Source organism: Platichthys flesus, chromosome 6, assembly GCF_949316205.1.
Source record: "Platichthys flesus chromosome 6, fPlaFle2.1, whole genome shotgun sequence".
Classification (NCBI taxonomy): domain Eukaryota; kingdom Metazoa; phylum Chordata; class Actinopteri; order Pleuronectiformes; family Pleuronectidae; genus Platichthys; species Platichthys flesus.
In genome coordinates, this window is record NC_084950.1 from 17,909,713 (window position 1) to 17,932,388 (window position 22,676).

The following is a 22,676-nucleotide window of genomic DNA, read 5'->3' on the forward strand; positions in this document are numbered from 1 at the left end:
CTTTAATATGAAGAGCAGTGACTGCTCTATCTATAGCTGGAGAATCAGTACGGATATGGTCATATCACGGCCTGGTGTTTAATCCACTCACTGAACATTTCGATCACATTTTCCATGTACGCTTCACTGCACAACAGTCACAATATTTACACAGGAGGAGCTGGTGATGGGTGTTTTTACATGTTTGTATTGATAAGGCTTTAACACGAGTTAGCATTGCAAATAAATAACAGGATGATTGACTCATTCACTGGTGCTTTTCTGTTATTATACAGATTCAGAGGTGATCTGCATCTGTACAATAACAGAAAAGCACCATTGAATGAGTCACTTCACTGACTTACATTCACTGGAGCTTTTATTTGGATCAGCACCTAATTACTTCTCCGATAAATCAATGAAAATGTTATGGAAAAACTCACAGTGTTAAAGAAAGTGACAAAATAAAGATTCCTGGATCCGTCCCCTGATCTTGATTTACACCTAAATTGAATGGGCTCTTTCCTGACCCTAACCTTCCTCCCACCAAGTTTCATGGAAATTGGTTTGGTGGTTTTTGTGTTATCCTGCAAACAGACAAACAAATGCAGATATAAATGTGACCTCCTTGGGATGTGTAATAAGAGCTGTGGATCTAAGTAAGATCGTGATCTTGTGATATAAAACAAACCATTTTTGCAGGTTTGATCACAATTTTTCAGCCACAGTATTTTAATTTTGATTTCCATTTCGACAATTTACAAGGCTAACTTTGGGCAAAGACAAATGTCCCATTAACATCAGTCAAAGGCACATGTGTAACAGTGATCCAGCAAATGGAAAGTAAGGCAGCAAGGACTCACTCAATCAACCAATCACCCCAACCCTCCTGCTGGCTCTGCAGCACAGCCTCTTGTTTCTGTCTCTCTTCAGGGCCAGCAGCTTCTTCTGGAACTGCTCGCTCGCTGCGATGTACAGCACTGGGTCCAGACAGCTGCTCACACTGCACATAACCTCAAAGAACTCGAAGAAGGCATAGAGGACATTGGTATTAGAGGGTGTGACCAGGTTGTGGATCCTCATGAACACTAGAGTGATGACCATGATGTGGTAGGGCATGAAAGAGACCATGAAGATGAGTATGGCGGCGGTGATGAGCATCTGAGGCTTCCCTCCCGCCCGCTGGGCTCCTCTGTCCCTTCTGCCATTCGGGAGACGCCTCAAAACACGAACTGTGCTGATGTAAAAAACCAGCATGCTGCTAAATGGCAGCAGGAAGCCTACTATAGTTCTGATGATGGTGATGATCTTGACGTAGATGAATGGACCCTGGATGTGGTCCATGCACACAGTGACATTTTCAGGCCTCTGGATTGCGAAACTTACATATAAGTCCGGGATGGAGCTCAGGATGAGCAGGACCCATGTGCAGAAGGCGCACAGCTTAGCTTTACCCACGTCCCACCAGCGCATAGAGCTGATGGGGTGCACCGTCCCAATGTAGCGATCAAAACTGATCAGGGTGAGGAAGAGAATGCTGCCGTAGATATTGATGTTGAAGGAGATCTTCTTGAACTGGCAGAAGACCTGTATATCTTTAAGGTGAGACATCTGGAAGGTGAAGTAAAGGGTGAAGGGGAGGGTAAGGATCCAGGCCGAGTCACACAGCGCCAGGTTCAGCAGGAAGATGTTGCTTGTGCTGGAGCTTTTCCTGAAGCAGGTGTAGTTGACCAGAGCCGCCACGTTTCCCAAGATCCCCACAGGAAGGGCAAAAGTGAAGAGGACCAGCAGGATGTAGCAGTACCACTGGCCATTCTCAAAGCGCCTGCATAATACTGTTGACTGGTTCAGGAACTCCAGAAGCGACTCTGGGTTGTAAAAAAACAAAGAGGAGTCAGCTTTACTGGTGAGATATGATTGACACCCGGGCAACACAAATATCTGCGAGAGTTGTGGTCACTTTAAAGGACTAAAACTTGAGATTTAGAGAATAAGATTAGGTTATCATCAGTTGCATCTGCGTAATTTGCTAAGGGATTCTGTAACTTCTCAAGGAAACAGTGAGATAGATAATCCAGATTTTAGTTTGAGTTCTCCCTGCTGGTTATTTACTAAGAACATGTCTTTGTTTCGTAATATTATGACTCTTTTCTCATTAAATTGCGACCTTATTCTGATATTAAATCTTTTTATACCACAAATCTCAGCCTTCTTATTTCAAGATGGCTCGATTACTCCATCCTAAACATCTGTACAGAGCCACAACGATCGATGTAATAGTTGTTGTGATATATTAGACTGAGATATCCTCACTTTATTATTCACCTCCAGAAAACAGAAAGAGTATCTTTCCTACATTTTACCAAACTCTCAAATGCTCATCATCATCTCCACATCCTCAGATTTAAAATACAAGCTTGCTGGTAAAAAATAAATACTCGACTGAGGATGACTAATTTTCTCAGACTGAACAAAGCTCCTTCATTATCGTCTGGCTGAGTCGTACAATCTGTGGCTTCTACTACGAGTCTTAGTCATAGTAGCAATAAAAACCGTGGTCAATCACAGAAAATTATACTTCTATACTACTACTTTAAATTTTACCTTTTAATTTATCATCCTAAGCAGCTAAATTAAAGAGGCATAGAGAAATAATTGTTTTTATATCACAAGTTATGGTCTTGTTAAGCTTTGGGAAAGTACACATTATAAGACTGTTAAATAAAAATATTACTAACGCACTGTATGAGCAAGGTGTTTAATTCATATATAACATCTGCATTGTGGAAATAAAGCTCCATGAATCTCTCAGTCAATCTTCAGTTGTAATGCCTGCGCTGGTAAGTCGTGCTCCCACCGAGCGCTTTAAAGTCAGATGTGTTCACTCTCTGTCTTAGGGCTCAGGTCTATATTTACTGTAACTGTCTCCATAGTCTCTGAGCATCAGCAGCGTGTCCAGGAAGTGAGCGCTGTACTGTCTGCGGGGGAACAATGGAACCTGGGGGACTGTTGATCTATTGCCTCCAGCATGTCACGCTCTGTTTGCTCTCAATCTCTGATAGAACATTCATTTTGTCTGCCTGAGCGGATATTAACATTTTACCTAGATCACGTTTCAGCCCAGATGCTGCCGGTGAATACCCTGCTTAGAAAAGGCAACATTTTCACATTCTAAATCTTTAATATGTGATAGAGTTATTAAGCACTTTTAATTTTAGTTTTTATCACGTATGTAAATATCAACTTAATTGCTCTGTGAGTAATCATTTTAGAAACCACGAGGTTCCACTATAGTTTTGCGGTAATGACTTTATTTATACCAAACCCAGGTCAGGAAATTTAAATAAATAAATCTAATAAAATTGTATCCGTTGATTTGTGTAAATTATTTATATTAGCTTCACCCAGTTTTATGTAGAAGATTGTGAGCGATCTTAAAATGTTGTATTTAGGTTCAGATTGTACTCACCTCCATTAGTTGCGTGAGACTTGTTGAATAGTGGAATCATGATGAGTGAAGATGCTGATCACATCTCAGGACTCCCTCACTACTCCTCCTCCGCCAGCTGTGTGCTTCTCATCTGTCAGGAGCTGTCGCTGTGCTGCCTCTCCTCCGAGGTGTGTGTGTGTGTGTGTGTGTGTGTGTGTGTGTGTGTGTGTGTGTGTGTGTGTGTGTGTGTGTGTGTGTGTGTGTGTGTGTGTGTGTGTGTGTGTGTGTGTGTGTGTGTGTGTGTAAAATCAGTAATCGTAGGATTAAACAGAACTGCTGTTTATTCGTCTGACATGCACATTTGCTTCCTCACGTGAGCCTGTGTTTAACTGATGGTCTTTTTACTGTTATGATAGTTTTTCCAGCTCAGAGTCGTTGTTTATGAACTGTGAGTGGATTGCTGCTATAAATCTGGTGATTTTCTTTATAGCCTGAGCACTTCCCATAATTATTACACATGATCTCATTATCAGATTGAAACAGAATGAAAACCACAATGTCAGCAAGTCTGGACAAGGTGGTAATTGGAAAAATGTGAACTTGAATTTGTAGAAGACTAATCCCCCCTCAGTTTCTTTAACTGAGATGTTTGTTGCACTGTTTCCTGTCCTGATTTATAATTCCACAGGTAAACTATTTTCTCTGCAGTGTGAATTTACCACAGCACAGCTTTACTGGATTATTGGCTTGTTCACACATGCTGAGGTAGAATAGTGTAGCCTGGTAAATGACTTGGTAAACGTCAAAATGTAACTTAGAGGGGTGAAACTGAATGTAGTCCGTCAGCCTATGACAATAGACAATTTAAAATGTATGACTGTATTGTTTGTTCATTGTTTTGATACTAAACTTCAAAAGACTTCATCGTCATTCAAAACTCACACCAGTAAAATGCACAATTGTACGAAATATCATTGCATCTGGCTCAGGTCACAGCAGAGTGAAAGAAGTCAATTTAAATATGTCAAAAAAATAGAATAACCTTAAAAGTAACATTAATAGTACAGTGTAAATTGCTCACATAACACGTTAAATATACAGTTTATTATAGTAACTTGTACATAAGAGAAAAACTGTGGGTTTATTGTACACTCGTATGCTGCACCGAGCAATCCATAGAGAGAGCGTGGCCTAGGGGATAGAGCAGGTGTTCTGCAACAAGAAGGTTGCCGATTCGACTCCCACTCTTTCCCATCTGCATGCTTAAGTGTCCTTGGCAAGATACTGAACCCTAAATGGCCCCTCATAAATGCTGAGAGTTCAAAAAATGTAAGTCGCTTTGGACAAAAGCGTCAGCTAAATGACATGTAATGTAACAGACGTTATGAATGGATAAACTTATTCTACAGCCATGGGAGTCATTTAAAAGTGTGGATCACACAGAGGAAAATAAGGGTGAGCCTGATATGAGTTTCTCTCAGAAAAGTCCTAAAAGCATCAAAAAAAGAAAATGTGAGTTGTTGTTCAAGTGGCGTAAAGGCTCTGGTTCTTATCTGCATGTTTTGTTTTCAGTCAACTTGCCGGTCAGCACTTTAACGTGTGTCCATCTGTTACCACCAGATGGAGACAAAGATACATGTACAGATAATTTTTGTAATTTGAGGGGACGTGGATATGATCGCATCCCATACAGAACATCATAGATAGGAATTATAATGTAAAGTTAGTTACTGTCTTTAATCTTTTAAATATAATTGCAATATTGCTTGCAGTAAAGCAACTCAGTGAGTGGGACTGGGTGTGTTGGCAGTGTGGGTGAGTGGGAGCGATAGAATGATAGAACAAGTGTCTTTTCTCTTCCATCTATGTTTTTTTTTACTTTTTGTGTGACTGTGTTTGTGTGTCGCTGCCTTGTCCCTGTACGCTGCTGCTGCTGTTGCCATTGTCCCCTGTTGGACTGAGCCTCGCAGCTGGCAGTGCTCATGAATCACTCCTTATCGGGGTCCTCGACTGTCGGGAGGTGCAGTGACTCAAACGGCGCTCGAGCGGCCTTGAATCACCCACTAGTTAAATCTCGCCCATATAGGCTGAGAGAGGCTGAGAGAGGCTGAGAGAGGCTGGCCGTGCTCGGCGGCGTGGCACGCTGCTTTAAAAGTCAGATCTGCCGATACACACTGTGCACCTACATCTGAGCCAGGGCTCATTGGCACTGGAGGCAATTAAGTTCACCCATGCAAGTCAATTCAATTATGCATCTGTGATGAGCCCTGAAATACCACAGAGCCGGAAGACGTATGGTGCGGCCTCACACTGGGCCACACTGAAGTCCCGAAAGTCTGAGGTTGAATTATCAAGAGAATATCCCGGATTCAACTACATGATAGAAATGTAAACATATGCGAAGGAAGTAGTAAATTAATTTGAATCATAGTATTGAGGTCCCATCGACCACCTTGACTTTTTAAGTTGGATAGTGTCCTATCTGCTTACCTGGAGGATTCTGGGTTTATGACCTAAACTGCAGGCAGCAACCAGATGGCGATTAAAATGATTTGGCTTTTTGGAGAGCTCTCATGTCTTCCATCTGTATTCATATATATAAAGAGAGAGTCGGACATGTTTTGTTTCGACAGTAGCCTAGAATGGACAAACTAACGGCAAACTAAAGGGGAGGGGGAGGGAGGGGTATTCTAACGGTTGCAAAATGCAATTCCACCACTAGCTGTCACTAAATGCTACACACTTCCTATATATTTAATATTTAAATATATATATATATGTATATTTAAACCTACAACAGGAGGTGCATCCATTGTAACGGCACTCAAACTCAGCTCAATCCTCATCTCCACAGGAAGCGAAACATCTTTGTTGTATCGTGCGATGCAGAGAAAAACGTGAAGTGAGCAAGCTGAGACTGAACAGCATGTAGAACTGTCGGAGAGTCAACCAGCGAGACTGTAATAGCAAAATAAATGGAGCATTCGGCTTCGCTATCTTCGTGACTTGTGGGTACACACACAAACACACACACACACACACACATACACACACAATGAGCTCTCTGAGGTGCTATAACTCAAAGGGACGCTGACTGAGAGAAAAACAGAGTTTTTGGAGGGAAGATGGCCGCTTCTGGCAGCAGATCACAGCTCGCAGGGAGACAAAGCAAAGGGAGAGCCTTGAAATGTGTGTGTGTGAGCAATATGTAAAGTGGTTGAAATAGGGGTGTATCACCAAGCTCACTCCTAATTAACAGTCGATTGAGTAACCTTGAAGCGTTTGATGGTGTGTGTGTGTGTGTGTGTGGGGGGGGGTTCAGCGCATGACGACCTCACCATGGAGTTCAACGTAAAAATGGCTGGATAACGTCTTCTCCAGAAGGAGCTTTTAGTTCTGATGCTGGGCCCAAAATCACTCTCTATGCAAAACATGTAAGGTCCGTCATTTTATTTGAGTGGCCAAGTTATGTGTGTATCTAATATTTGAATCGCCTTTTAAATTCTATAGTAGAATCAAAGTAATGATCATGGCCTCTACCTTTTTCTTTATTGTCCCCCCATTAAACAGAGGTGGAAATTAGTGTTGCACATGAGTGATGAAGCAAAATGATGAAGATGAAGAAATATCACTTTTCCTCTCAGTATTTACAAAGGAAGAAGGACCAAGCCTGAGAAAACGGCCGTGATGATGTCATAGGGATGTCATGAGTGTTCAACACAACAGGCATGTAGGCCACAGAGTTTGACAAACATGCATGACCTCGACAGGAAGAGGGTAAACTGGGGGACTCTTGATGGACTGCTGTGACCTTCAGGTTGGGTCACGTGAGCGATGGGGGAAGCCAAGAGAGTTCTGCTGCCGCTGAGCTTATCTGCTGTCATCTTGACTAACAGCTGATCACTGCTGGCTGTGCAAGCTGCTACACAGTGTTATCTTGTTGTTTAAACCGGCTGTTAGTTTGACAACGCGTGTGGGGGGGGGGTTTCTGCACAAGTGAAATACTGTAATCCTACAACATAAGGTCATTTTGTCATCTTCTAATAACTAAGACATTAAGGTGTGTTGTATTATTGCATTCGATCTGTTTCTCCAGTTAGCAGGATCACGTTTGTATGTTTTCATTCTTGTGTGTATCCGGACCAGCGTTGGGTTAAGGATATTTTTTTCCCACAGTCTTTAACATTGGGAAATTCTACAGTTCTACAATTCATGAATCTTGATGAAAAGACATGTTTAGGGGACATATGTTTATGAATGTGTCCAATTCGGTGCAAATAAAAATCTGTATCTAGTGAATTGATGTGTGGTTGACACTGACAGACTTTAAAGCTATGCCTCAATGTCAACAAAAACTGTACATTGATTTAAGTCTAATCCTCTCGTGAACTTTGTTTGAATATTTTACTAACTACTGACTGAACATCACAATATCATGATCTTGGCTTGTTCAATATTGACTTTTAAAACTGAACTCTTTCCTCCAACTTTATGAATGGGAAATTTTAAATCTCCGAAGCAATTTACTTTTTAAAATACTATTTTACCCAGATCTGAATGATGTTGGTAATAACAGACATACAAATGTACAGAGTAGATTCCTTACAGGAACCAGGGTTTTTAAATAGATCAGTGACTTTGATAGATATTGTGCAGTTACTGTAAACATACAATATTTATTCACTGTGTTATTTTCTGATCTCTCAATAATTTATATTTATATAATCCTGTTTCATCACATACTCACCAGAAAAACATGTGAGCCCTTGAATTCAAAAAAATATATTTCTTTCTATTTGTGTTCAGTAGCATCCACTAAAGCAAAGTCTGTCATCATCTAAAAGTAGCAACTAAAGATACATCACCAAGCTAACAGTGGCTTGATGAACAGTGTCTCCATGAGGACCGCCAGCAGGGGACAAGCTTGTGTGATTCTCTGCGTCTCTCCGAATCAATCTCATGATCTGCCAGGGAGATATTTCTCCATAATTTGATTCAGAGCCAGAACAGTTTATTAAAAAAAAAAAACACCACAGGTCACAAATGTTTGAATAATTTCTCTAATCACGTGGAACACGCATCATGAAGCACAAGGCGAGCGTCTGTCCACCGACAGCAGACCCAGAGTCAGTGAAGGATATCTTCTGCTGCCGTTGACGATGACATAGTGACTTGTTGAAGTTGGTCCGGAAAAGACAATTACTCGTGGGTTTGCGGAAGTGACGCCTCAAAGTGCTCCTCAATCTTCATTCCACTTTAAAGGGCACGTGTCCGGAGCGGGATAGTCCGCCATTGATCTGTGTGACTAATTTATTTACTTTCATCTTCATTTTCGCTAGGCGCCCATGTTAGTGGGTTGACACGCGGGTTTGAACCACCACTGACGCCTGTGTCCTTGTCGTGCTCCCTTTTAGGACGATACCTGCGCCTGAAAATGTTCCGAGAGGATCACGGCTCCTGGATGACCATGTTCTTCAGCGCCATCCTCTTCCTCTTCATCTTCTCACACATCTACAACCTTATCTTGCTGGTGGTTGGGGGCATGAGGTAAGTCTCTGCCTCTCCGTTCCCTTTTATCCACATTCTCTACTCCCCATTTTGTTAGACCTTGTGCGCTCCCCCTTCGGCTGGAGTGATTGATCTAAACGTCTCGCCTCAACAGTGACCCGACACCGGCCTGATTAATCAGCCCGGACTTTAAATCACAGGTAGGAGCAGGCGAAGGGTTAATCCTGAAACATCACCTTCAGTGCCCACACTTATTCTCCCATGATCTTTACTTATTTTCTGACACCTCTCTGGCTGCGAACCGAGACGCTTTCGTTCACGTCTCTCCGTTTGTAAACCCGTTTATTTATTTTTTTGCTCCTGTTGCTCAGACTCAGCTGTTAAGCAACCACTGTGCGTGGCAGAGCTTGACACCCACACATCAGGCCGGTGACAGGAATCCATTTATGCATTTGCAATGTGTCGGTCCAGAGGAAGGTAAACATGCCCTTGAAGCACAGGCAGCCTGACGCGAGGTTGCTGCAAGGTGATTTAGCATTTTGTTCCAAAGAAACGGTGTGGCAGGTGTCTATTTGGGTACAGGCAGGCAGGATAGAGGTCAGGGGCCATAACGGGATCCGTCTATAGGATGCTCCTCTTCGGTATTAACAACAACGACCGACTACATCTTTAAGGTGAAGGCAGATGAAGGCCATTAGCTTAGCAGGCAAGGTGTTGTGCTTCACTATGGCCCGAGGGATGGGGTTTGTATAATCAGCCCATCTGTCACTCTGGCCCAGCGCGGAGACTCTGGCATCCATCTTGTCTGTTCTTCTCCGGTCGTCCGAGGGAAAAAAATAAAAAAAGCGTGAAGCGAGCAGCTGAGCGGAGGAGCAGGTCCGCTGAGATGATGGATATCGCTTGCTCAGGGAAAAGTTATATTTGCAGTCACACTGAGTGCATCTGTCACAAAGAGGGTTCCTTTTCTTGTTTGGGCCTTGAAGCCCGGAGGGAAGGGATCCCTTTGTAGACAATGAGAGTAAGAGAAAATAATGAGTCACAGACATAACATGTGATTTATGTCTGACATGCGTGAGTCCCAATTTAAACTGGCTACATCAGTTGTCCAGATATAAAAACATAACAGCTTATTAAACAGTTACAACACCATTAAAACCCATCCACGATTCGATGCAAAGCTCTCTCTTCAAAGACAGATGGCGCTGTTGTAAAGAGAGTGAACCTGCTAAGACACCTGGTCGCTCCCTGCACTCATCCGCCCTCCGCCCTCCATCCCTGTTCACCTTTCCTGCTTGTTTTCTTTCTGCTCCGACAGTGTGTCCACCAAGGACCCGGGCCCTGCCAAAGACCATTAGTGTTCACGTCTCTGTTCAGGTCCGACGTGTAGGAGCAGTGTTCACACTCTGCCAGGACGGCCCCCTCTTCGGCAAGACGCTCTCCGGGGCTGCGAGAGCATGAATTCAGCAGAGTGCAGGGAGTGGTGACTGAGGCTGGGGAGGGAGGGAAGGAGGGAGGGAGTGAGGAAGGAGAAGTGCTCCAGCCCTGATGATGCAGTGAAACAGTGAAAGTCTTTACATGTCCAAAGTCTTGCGTATACCTCTACCTCCCTCCCCTCACCCCACAGTGAAACTGTTGTAGTATTCTCTTTTTGCCACAGCACAAAGAAAAACTACAATATCCCTTTGTGGCTGCAGCCCCCCCCCCCCCCCCCCCCCCACACCCCTTGTGGGAATGAATGATGTTTTTCTTTTAATTGTGCTGAAAGAACAAGCCGCTGTGGAGTATTATTACTGCAATGTATTTTTTTTTGAAAGGGTAGGTTTCTTGGCATTGGGTTTCCCCGGCTTTGACATCTTGCCACGATGGTGCACTGCGGGGGATGCTCTTCTGGTGGCTACTAAGTGTGTCTCTCTCTCGCACACACACACACACACACACACACACACACACACGGCCACACATCACATATCACACAATATTGTTCACGTCTCACACTTTGCTCAAGTTAACTGTCAGAGCCAGTGTGTGTGTGTTTGTGTTTGTGTGTGTGTGTGTGTGGGGCATGACAGGATCGGAGGAGGGGGTCTGGCGTCTGTTTCCCTGCTGTCTCCCAGACCTGATGCTGTGTGCCGCCCGTGCCCCCCCGCTCATTAATATGCTTTAATTTTCTTCGACCTTTCAGTCGGTCTTGAGCTTGATTTAATTAAAGCCACATCCACGAGGAAAGGAGATAAACGGCCCCATCAGGACAGTCAACAATCACTGATAAGGGAGCGTGTGTATCTTTTTTGCATGAGACTTATTTACTCATGATTAGTCATGTAAAATCGGCCCATCAGAGCCATTATCTCCTGGCTCAAAGAGATTTCCACACTGCGTAATCTTACACGAGTCTAACAGTGTGTCAGCTAATATTTAAACAGCCACTTCCAGGTCAACAGCTATCAACCTGTTACCTGGCTTATGTCATATCAGGGGAGGGGGGAGCCCCATTGTGGCTCCCCGGGAGCTGTAATCCACACTTGTTACCAAACCCTCACATCTGGGCTATTTGCATTTTAATGTAACTGTCAGATTAAGAGGGGGGGGCTGTTTGTGCGAAAGCAGGGGAGTGTGACCGCCCAGGGATTTTGACGGGCTTCATGAATGTTCTGTCACGCCACACAATCCCACTCCGCCATTTTACAGGGCCATTACCAGCCAAAATCAGCCCCTAATTAGGTGGTGTTATTTAATTAGGACGGCCCAACGCACGGCGTACACATTAATCTCGACTAATTTAGAGAAAGGGGGTGGTAAAGTAGTGTGAAGGTGCACAGAGGTAGGGAGCACGTGCAGATCTAATGAGGATCTGAGGTGGAACAGGGACTGTAAAGGTATATAATGTTGTCTATACCTTCTTATTTCTGTAGAGGAATAAATTTATGGATTGTCAGGAAGAAGGGGAAACAAGGAGCATGAGGCAGAGAGCGAAGGGGTGGGTCACTTAGAGGATCTCTGTCATGAGGAAAAAGAATGATTGGATGTGGCATTTTACTACAGCGATACCCCGGGCGCGATCAGACCCCATCGTGTAAGGGTATTTATCTTTGTTTTCCACGATCCTTTGTGCCGCGTGCGCTCCAGTCCCCCTCGTCTGTCTGTTTGCTTGTCTGGCACTAAGCTGCAGTAATTCCATGGACAAGTGGATTTCAAGGGCTGAGTAAATAGCATGTTATGGTATGTAGATGCCTCCTGTTGCAAGCAGGCAGGCCGGGAACGCGCCGCTCCCTATACAGTGCAGCAGCATTGTCTAATGATTCAGTGTTTGCTCAACACTTATATGTATGTCAAACAATCTGTCTGTTCGCTATATTCAAGCTGAGTGGATGGTTACAGAAAGACGTAGGTAATTAAAAAGGGGATTTGAACTAGAGTAGTTTAATTCAATTAGTAGAGGAGGTTGCAGAGTTAACTCACTGTGTCAACAAAGGCACACGAGTCATATGGCTTCTAAAACCAAATTTCTGGATTATCTGAAAATATCATTATCTAAACTTATCATCCTCTTAAAGACTTTGCTGACATTGTCAAATTGTGCAGGGAGTTGTAAACACACAAACTTTATTTTGTAATACACGATATCGTGATGTTTTGACCATGATAACTCTACATTGATCAGTATCATGGCACAACTGATTCACAAGGACAAACATCTTTAATATTCCCCAGCGTCTCAACGAGAAATTATACATCCACCGAGGAAGCTGTGGTTTTGCCCAGGAAAGGATTTCCATCAAATTTGGCGGTATGACGTTACAAATTTTGACACTGATACGGACAAAGGTGATCCAGGATTGTTTGAAATCATTTCTATGGGGCTTGTGACATGAAGATCTAATGTAATTCGATGAATGACTGAAAATGTATCAACTACTTCAGTAAATGATCCTGAACATTGGGTCATTTCATGGCTTCCTTTGCTTTATGTGACAGAAGAATGATACTTGGCTGTAGACTTTACTTACAGACTGTTGTGATGTACAATTTTCATCAACTTATCAAAAGAATATTTGTCAGATAAAACTGACTACTCATTAATTGCGGCCCTACATTAAATAATAATTAGGTATTATTGTGTTTAAATATGTTAACAGTTTTGTCTTTGCGATGATGGCGACAAAACAAAATAAATCTAAAGACGGTGTCCGACCCAGTTCTCTTTTGCCTCCCTCACTGAACTTCTCTCGTTCTTTTCACAATACCTCACCGACCGTCCAAGCATATCTCCTGCTGTCTATCACACTCTCACTCATGAACATTAAGTAGGTCCCTCTCACTACGTATCCAATGACTTTTGTAGTTAGTTAGTGTAAAGCCCTAATAAAATGTCATTTTCTGTCTATTGACAGAACATTTCTGACACAGCGAGGTCAGTAGTTTCATCTCGGATTGTACGATCCTATGTTTTCTTCTGGGACAGAGGGGCGGAGCGTCAGCGGCGACGCCCCTCTACATACGTCACTGTCACATAAAGAGGAGCAGCAGCCGTCGTAAACAATAAACATCAAAACCTTGACAGCAACATGTGTACACTGGGAATATACAGTGTGTGTATTATAGTGTGTGTGTACTGAATGAGTCGCTGTGTCGGAGCAGGACAGATGGATTGTCCATGCATGTGTGCATGTTTGTGTGCAGTTCCACATAACTACACTCCACTCAGTCATGTGATCCCTTCCTTATGTTTCACTACAACAATTAATATCTCTGATAATATTTCAAATCCATCGTTTGAAAACTCAACAATTATAAATCGTGTGTTCCCTTGATGCATTCATTTACTGCTGTTTAAAAAGCTGACATTTCATTGGAGACTCTAAACTGACTGTAGGTGTGAATGTGAGTTTGAATGGTTGTCGGCCCTGTGACAGGGTGAACCAAGCGCCTCACCCAGTTGGCGGATGGATGGACGGACCCACTGATTGTTCATAATTGTTTCACTATATTTTAAGATTTATCTTAAATTAAAGAAAACATTTTTAATTATTTGGTGTTCTTCATTGAATCATAGCTAAAAAATGGGTTAGGGTTAGGGTTAGGGTTAGGCTTTTGTCACTTAGCTCAAAAACTGTTTAAATGTTGGACCTCCAAGGTTTTCAAAGGACAGATACAGGATGTGTATAGACAAGGATATTCAAGGTAAGTCAAAACAAGTGTCTTTAAACAGTAATGTTATATTATACATGGTTGTCTTTATCTGTCCACATACAGAAAATTTGTAGGAGAACATTACGAGATAAAAGATGGGAACCAAATCAATTGTCCTCTGTAGAACTGCTAAAACCAATGTGATGTGACAACAGAAACATGATGCTGAAGACACACCTGTGAACATTGCAGAGAGCGATCGGACACCAGAGAAAATGTAGTGTCTCTTGTTTCTGTCTGAAGTCCTGAAGCTCACCATGTTTCTAAATTCAACATGTGTTTATGTCCACAATGGAAATGTGAAGTACGGCTGTCAAGATTGAATGACACACAGACAGACTGACAAATAACACTGAACACATTTTCCATTAAGAGTGACCACCGTATTGCAGACTGATATATTCTGTTGAGAGAGGTCAGGTTGGAGTGGTCGACAAAATGTCAAACTGCAAGTGGCTGTTGCTCATTTCTTTTAGTCAGTCAATGTTAGAATCTCTGAACCAAGACCACTACTGTTCCATAAACAACCAAGTGGCTGTGTTAACCTTTAAAAACCCAGTGAATGATGTGTGGTCCTAAAAAGTTGTATTTATTGTATACTTTGGAGGACTTGGACTTGTTGGGGACACTAATGTCCATTTCAACTTGCTCAGTATCAAGGTACACATAGAGACCTGGTTTCGGACACTCTGTAGTAAGCAGATAGTGAATGGAAGGTGTGACACAGGTATTCACTCCCATTCCTGAGCCGGGGGACTGATAAGGACTAAAGGACTCAATCCACAGCCAGTTCAATACAATACGTGGTCCGATTCTGTGATGTGTAGAGATTGAGGGTTTAAGTTGCTGTGAGAGATGCTACAGTGGTAGTGACCACAGTGTGTATCTGCAGCTTTAAGCGCGCTGCTAACATGCAGCTCAGCACCGTGGACTGCAAATATGACGCCAGGTAGTGTAGTGCGCAGGGAAGAGACGGGCAATGCATTTCAATGCCAAGGTCAAACTTAAATGCCTCGAATGAGTCCAGGCTTTATAGAGGACAGGGGAGACCGCTCGGATGCCTCGGTCGCTAAGTTGCTGGTTGTCTGACGGAGAAAGTGAGTTTATTAAACCCAGCGTGACAGAATAGACCCCCGAGTGGACAGTGAAAAAACAGTAGAAAGAGTCAGTGAGAGCAGTGAGAGCTCCGCAGCATGCTGTTTTATAACCGTAATTATCAGGACTCCTGTGGGCCTCGAAAATTCCGGAGTTGGGACTTGGATGGAAATAAAATTAAACCATAAATCCTGTCCTTTAAGTCGGTGAACGTATGGAGCTGTAGAGCTGCTTGTATGTGTTTGGCTTTGTGCCGCAGTGTGGCTGAAAGGGTGGGAAAACCTTTAATATGTTTAGATGTAATTTAATAATCTTTTGCAAAGCCATTTCATTACCAACAGTGCTGTTCTTTTTCATTTAGCTACAGTGGCTACACATTTAAAAGAGTAATTAGCCGTGTTTTCATATTATTACATTTATCTTTATGGGCCCCATAGGCAAATCAGTCTTATTTTATTATACAGCAACATATTCTATAACCACACATGCAACAATAAACCATCTGATGCTTTTGAGGCATTGAACCCTGTGTTACACACACTAAATATATTGATTTTAGTGTGAGTAAAACATTTGAATATTTAATTTTGTTGTCTTCAGTGCTGAAATTGTTAGTTGATAAGATGGATTGCTCAATCAACACTTAATATATTGAAAACAGTTTTCCTAAAAGAAGGTTCTTCATAAGTAAAAAGTGATCTCCAGCAGTGGAAACGTCAATATCGACACTTGTAACTACCACCAATTAGTATTATGTTTTCGTTTGCGTGTTATCGTTGTTTGTTTATTCATCTAATATTTAGCAGGATTATGCTGCTTGTTGTTTTTCACTTACTTTCTTTAAGTCTTCATTTTTTTAAACATTTTGAGCGATATCTGTTAGAATAAGTCAGGCATGGGTAGGAGACTGATATTAATGAGTGTGTGACTGACATGTGGTGCAGATCCAAATAAAATTCGGGATCTAATGAATTTAAATGTTGTGTAATAATGGGACTGTTGGGTCTTGGCAAGGGTGTGGACTCCACACAGTAATAATCTAGTTTCACATGTATTTCTGTCCAGTTTTGAATATAGTGAAGTAAGCATGCTAATCAGTTAGCTATCGTCTCGCCACATTCCCATCACGAGTCACTGTAGCAGCCGTTCTGCCCTGAAGAAGTAAAGCTGCTCAGAGAGTGTAATACAACCTACTGTCCTGTGATGGCGGAAGCCCTTGGCAGGCGACCATACCACCGTCACCACACGCCTCTGGCTTGAAACCACAAACTGCAGAGTCAAAACCAAATAGCACTTGTAATTAGGCTTTAGATTGTTTTCATTTGAAAATTATCTTGTTGCTGCTTTGAACTGAGCGATTTGGTTTGGGACTGTCAGAGTGCTTTTTAAGACATTACCTCAGGCCTTGGGAAAATTATAATTATAATATATTATAAATAATAATTATGTATCGCTTAATCATTAGTTGCAGCCTTACATTTCTGCACCTAATGAGAAAGCCCTGATTGTAACAACGTCTCACCTCCTCACTCCAGATTTTTGCAGCCCTAATTGTCACCACAGCAATTCCACAGAGAGTCACAAACTATAATAATAATAACAATAAACAGTTCTCAACGTGAAATTTATCACAAAGATAAAATCTGGTGCACAGTAGAGGATCTAGTTTCAGTTGAAAAATACAAAAAACACCAGTTTGACTGCATTGAATGTAGATGAAATTATGAACAAGAAAATTTGTAGTTGAACAAACATAGATACTAAAGAGAAGTACCAGAAATTTCAGCTGCATCATAAACATAGATATTGTTATTAGTACAGTAAGTAAATGAGCAATGTCTTCTGAGCACCTAGCTCCAAAATCAAACCAGGAGGTGATCACTTTAATGCAACAGTCAAATTGCCTTTTCTCCTGCTTATTGTCAAACCAGAGCAACCTCCAAACTTTCTCAAACTCTCAAACTTTGTAACCTCTGTAGCGCAAAATTGTAATTTCTTGCATGGGCCGGAACAAGACTTTGAAAGGCATCGAAATGTCATTGAATATTATGTCCGAACAAGTGTTGGAAACCTGATAACATTCCACTGAGGGTCAAAGCTGGCTGAGCCGGCCGGCTGGCACCGCCACCGCCACTGGCTCTGCGATTAAGCCACGGGAGCCATTTTGGGGCTGATTATTCATGGTGCTACTGTACTGATGTTCCACTACACTGAATTCTCTCATTAGGTCAACCCGGCTCTAAAGGCCATTAAATTTTCAGTCGGTATGAATAAGTCAGGGAGTTCTGCCTGTGATCATGCCGTGCAAAGAGTCCCCAAACTCATCATAGGTACTCAGCAAAAAAGGAAAAAGCACAGGGGTAACATTTGCTCAATTAAATATGTGAGAAGGGCAGGGGTTGGGAGCGGGGGATATTTTTTACTTTAGATTTAAGGCATAGCATGTGGTGCCAGGGAGCATTTCCAGAAGTATTGATTCGAATTTAGCTGCGGGTAAATGACTCCCAATGGGATCTCCTTGGTAACTGGAGCATTGCCAAGCCACTGAATGTCTAACTGACTTAATGCAGATATAAATCGCCATTCCAATCAAGGCCATTTTATTTGCAGTTTTGAGTGGAGCGATACGTCACCCGCGGTACTGCGCGTTTTCGTCAATAAAGTCCTGTCAAATCTGTTAAACGCATGCTGCATTGATGACATATGATTTATAACGTTTCCTTCCGGGGAAGAGTATTTGTCGCACAATCGCAGTAAACAGGTTGTTAAGGAACCGTTGGCGGTTTTGGTTACTGGCTTGCCACAATTAATCAGGATTGTTCTGTGTTTTGCCTGTGAGCATTTATTATGCTTTCTGGATCTGAACACATTATGTGAAAAGACACGAGCAATTAGTATAATTTAAAATCAATAGCTAATAGCTCTTAAGCCTAACCCTCCACTTCCAATAGATTGTTTGTTTGTGTGACGACTTCCTGACAAAGTGAAGAACACACCGAACGGGACTGGTAATGCAATCAGCTAAAAGATGGACTGGAAATGAGAGTAACTACCGGCGAGGTTGCAGGCCAGGTTTTCCCAGAGCCCGCTGTGCAGTAGATAACATTTTTTATTGTTGTTTGCTCATGGCCAGAAAATGACCAGGGAAAACAAAGACGAATGGAGCCATTGACTTCAAATACGACCCCATGAAAGCCACAGCCAGAGCTCTATCCAGCGCCATCTATTATATTCATGAGTGTGACCTGTGGGGGGTGAGAGGCGCCCACCTGCTCCACTGACACTGACTGCCAGATCAAACGGGCCTCCTCGCTCCCCTCTGCTCTCCGACTCTCTCGCCGCCACAAGTCCCATATAGGAGGCGACTGACCCACTTTTCCCCTCCCTCCCTGTGCTATTACCTTGAGAAAATGGAGTGGTGTGTGTGTGTGTGTGTGTGTGTGTGTGTCTGTTGGGTGGGTGGGTTTGCGGGGCCGAACAAAAGCTTCTCATCTTCACTTACTGTACAGAGATGAAGGCGTAGCCAGGACTCCACAGAGAAAGCATGTCATTTCTTATTAGACACTGTAGTATGTGAGATTGTTCCTCTAATGGTGTTTTGGCTCAGTCAGTGTTTCCCTTCTGTGCAGCAGCGGTTGGGATTAAGCGAGCCCACTCAGATCCAGCACCTGAACATGAGGGATCCCATTGGGTCAGCCGGGTTGATTTGAAATCAACGAGACATGAGACACATTTGCCAAACAAATAGATCATTTGGAAAACACTGCAGGACCAAATGAAAGTGGTGATACTGCATAAACTCCATCGTGCAGCCGTAAATTGTTTACAATCCTCAGGGCTTTTTGGAAGGGGGAGCCATCGCTCATTGTTTTCACAGGATTAGATTGATATTGATTGGCTCTGACAACTAGCATCATGATACTTAGCCGGGGTGACCGTTTCTCTTTCGACCTGCATTGACTCTGCCTCTGTTGGCCCTTTGTGTTTCCTTCCTTTTCTGGCTGCCTCATAACCCACACTACATGTTTTATGTCCTCCTCACTCTGGGTCTTTGTCCTTGCAGGCCTCACATGGTGACTGAGTACATGGGCATCAGGAATGAGAGCTTTATGAAGATCGCTGCCGTGGGGACCTGGATGGGAGACTTTGTCACTGCTTGGATGGTGAGATTCCAGCTTTTATGTTAACATCTGATAAGTTTGCATTTATTAAAAGTGTGATTTAATTTTGTATCACCCTGTTCAGACATTTATATTGAAACATTTCTGATTTTATCAAAGACATATTATCATAAAGTAATATGTTTAGCATAGCTGGCAGCGTGAGTTGATAACATAAAGATATTTATTTTTCTGATGTCAGATTTAACACTAAATTTACTCTTTTTCTTGCGTGGGTAATATTAATGCCCAACAAAAATAAATGTGATATACCAGCATGATTTTAGATTTTGAAAAGGGGTATAAAAAAAGGCTTTTTAAAAACATGACTAAGAAGACATGGTTATTTTTGATTTACTAAACAAAGACCAAATACTTAAATTTATAAAGTCTCTACCTTGATCATAGATAAAGATGAACAAGATGTCCATCCATCTCCAAGCACTTGACCAATCATATGTCAGTCTGTCTCGCCCTGAATTTGAAAGCATTAAATACCTTATTTAATCAAATTTTCCAGAAAAAAACATTTGGACAAATAACAAGGTGATAACTACCTATAATGGCAGCCGTGTACTTTGACATGTCCCATTCACTAACACGGAGGAGGCAGGGTTAAAGGGATAGTTCACCAAAAAAATTCAAAATTCACTCATTTTCTACTCACCACTATGCTGCTCACTGGGGTGGGTGAAGTGTTTAAGTCCACAAAACACTTTAGGAGTCTCAGGGGTAAACAGTGTTGCAGCCAAATCTAAATAAAATGAAGTACTGGTGATACATTTTTCAATTTTCTGGTTCACTTTGCAGGTGATACCAAAAAAATGTTGGGGTTTTATACATAGCTGAAGCTAAATGTTAGCATGTTTACTAGCCATTCTCTTGAATGCTAACATGCTAACTGTTTCATGTGTCAACTCCAGCTGTAGTTGTGGTCAAGGGCCATAAATACATTAGCATTTAGCTCAGTGTAGCCTCTGCTACGCACAGGTCTGATTGAGTTTTACCACAATTGTTAGTGTCAGACTTGAAGGTGGCGTCTACCCTCTACCAAATATGGTTATTTCTGGTTCACCGGTGTTAAAGATACAAAAATAGAATTTATACCGCCACAGTTTTTTTTAAATTGTTTGTCATAAACTTTGAAGGGCTTCAAGTGTGGCCACTTTTAATCCTGTTTTTAGATCACAAAAAAGGTTCATTAAACCCTTAGGGTTTTATGATTGAAGCAATTTAAAGCCATTTTTCACACACTCATCGAATTTCTCGGTCAGGTCCATCCCCTCAACCATTAGAGCTCCACACCAGCCCAGTTCAAATCCTCAGGGTAACATGGGGATGTGATCTATGGAGGGTCAGTGGAAACAATGAATGGACAGGGAGGGAGAGAGTATATTAGAGGAGAAACGTACCTCTGTTCATTTGTCAACATAAAGAGAAGAGCAGAGCTCCAGTGGGAGTGGACTACCTGTGGTGGGAGGAGTGGGGCTCTGACACCGGCATGCACACAGATGAGAAAAACTGACAAGCTCCCTCTCCAGGTCACATTAGTATTCAACAAGAACATGCTGCAGAGAAGGAGAGACGAAGGAGGAGGAGTGAGAAACGGAGGTGAAGGGGAAAGAGAAGTCTGTTTGGAAGGGAAGCAGCGAGTGAGGAAGTGAATCAGGGAGACAGGGGTGTGTGCTTGTGTGTGTGTGTTTGTGTGTGTGTGCGTGTGTGTGTGTTTGTGAGTAGGTGTGTAGGTGTGCGTGTGTGTGTGCGTGTGTGTGAGAGAGAGAGTGGAAGTAAGGCCATGGCAAAGTGCTGATTCCGGAAATTACTCACAAGTTGTTTTTTTTTAATTCAATTAATTCAACAAGGCACTTGAAGATGACCTCTGTGTCTCCTACGCATCGCAGATTTAAAGCGTGTCTTCACCAGATGAGCGGACAGGAAGTGTCTGTTTTTGTAATGCTGCAGGATCCCAGAAACATCTCACAGATTGCCTGATTCAGGATCTTTTTCTCACACGAGCTACAATATCTGCAGTGAGGCACTTTATTGACAAATCGACCTTGCCTCTCCATGCCGCTACTCCACACAGTGTAAAGAATTGTTTTCTTTTTGTATCCATTTCTTAATCCATGCGGGGAATCAAATCATTTAAATGACATTAAAGTTTATAATGTGAAAACATTAGGCACAATCTCATCATGCCAATATTTATATTGATCATAGTCTCAGTCACAGATGAAGGGTTAGGGCGCTTTCACATCTACACTGTTTTTTTCGGACAATCTCACTTTTCAGTTTAGCCTGAACCAAAATAACAAGCGTGGTCCAACCAGAAGAGTAAGTTTTGTTTCGGATCAAACCGAACCATGGTTTGGTTAATTTAATAAAAAATTCTTGTTTTAATCACTTTCTGACCAATTGCAGGAAGTTGAGAAACCATGAAACAAGATCAGAATAAAAGAAGTGCAAGCTGCTCGCAGGATTGTTTGCAGTTTTCTCTTCCTATGAAACAATGTGTTCACGAGGGGGATGTTCATTTGGTGCAGTCAAACTAGTGTTGAGTGCTGGGCTTTAGTCAATGATACTGGAAATAAAATAATTTAAATAGCCATATAGCTACATTCCTAATGTATATATATAAAAGCATTATTGATTATCGTTTATTATTATTTATTAGCAGTTGTTAGCATTATGTATAATTAAACTGTGTGTTATTAACATGTATTCAATCAACCAGATAGTGGGACAGTGAATTCTCTTACGTTAACACTTTCTTATATTTAAAAACTGTTATTTAGGGTCTAATTCACCAACTTCCCTTCCGGATGTGGATGTGGACACCCAAATTAAATCAATATGTGATTGTTGAGTAGCTCATTCCAAAACCTTTTAGTGTTTACCTGCTGTTATTTAATTTCCATTCTATTGGGAAGGTTTCCCACCAGAGTTCTGGGACATGGCTGCAGGGATTCACTCCCATTCAGACACTATAGTGCATTAGTGAGATCAGCCCCTGACGCTGCTGGCACACGGTCCAGCTCATTCTAAAAGTGTTGGACCAGTTTCAAAGGTTACTCTTGAAGCCATATGAGCTATTTTTCCTGTTTGCGTTCTCTAGGCCATGATAAGATTAACTGTCCTACAGATTCATTTCCTTTACATCCAATGAATTCAGTCATTTTTATGCATCTTCAATTCTGCAGGTGACAGACATGATGCTCCAGGATCAGCACTATCCAGACTGGGGCAAAGCAGCCAGGAGGTTCTGGAAACAAGGCAACAACAGGATTGTTCTCTTCTGGTATGTAGAAATAATT

At 42.2% G+C, this 22,676-nt stretch overlaps 2 protein-coding genes across 2 annotated transcripts in view; one reads left to right on the plus strand and one right to left on the minus strand.

The window, feature by feature from the left end:
• Nucleotides 1-22,676, plus strand: part of tmem117 (transmembrane protein 117) — a 42,781-nt gene that overhangs the window by 9,153 nt on the left and 10,952 nt on the right. The window contains exons 2-4 of the mRNA XM_062389280.1: nucleotides 8,824-8,956; nucleotides 19,266-19,365; nucleotides 22,563-22,660. Coding sequence (XP_062245264.1) covers nucleotides 8,824-8,956; nucleotides 19,266-19,365; nucleotides 22,563-22,660 — 331 coding nt within the window. The remainder of the gene's footprint in view (nucleotides 1-8,823; nucleotides 8,957-19,265; nucleotides 19,366-22,562; nucleotides 22,661-22,676) is intronic.
• On the minus strand, nucleotides 128-3,488 carry LOC133955810 (cysteinyl leukotriene receptor 2-like). The gene is made up of 2 exons (XM_062390837.1): nucleotides 3,449-3,488; nucleotides 128-1,847 (listed from the first exon to the last, which is right to left on the minus strand). The coding sequence occupies exons 1-2, from the start codon at nucleotides 3,486-3,488 to the stop codon at nucleotides 847-849; spliced, it is 1,041 nt and encodes a 346-aa protein (XP_062246821.1). The 3' UTR covers nucleotides 128-846.

Excerpts from the sequence above, each read along its gene's own strand:
- LOC133955810 (XM_062390837.1), bottom strand. The coding sequence starts at position 3,488 with ATGATTCCACTATTCAACAAGTCTCACGCAACTAATGGAG. Across the intron at positions 1,848-3,448 it reads GTCTCACGCAACTAATGGAG|AGTCGCTTCTGGAGTTCCTG; the intron begins GTGAGTACAATC and ends TTTACAACCCAG.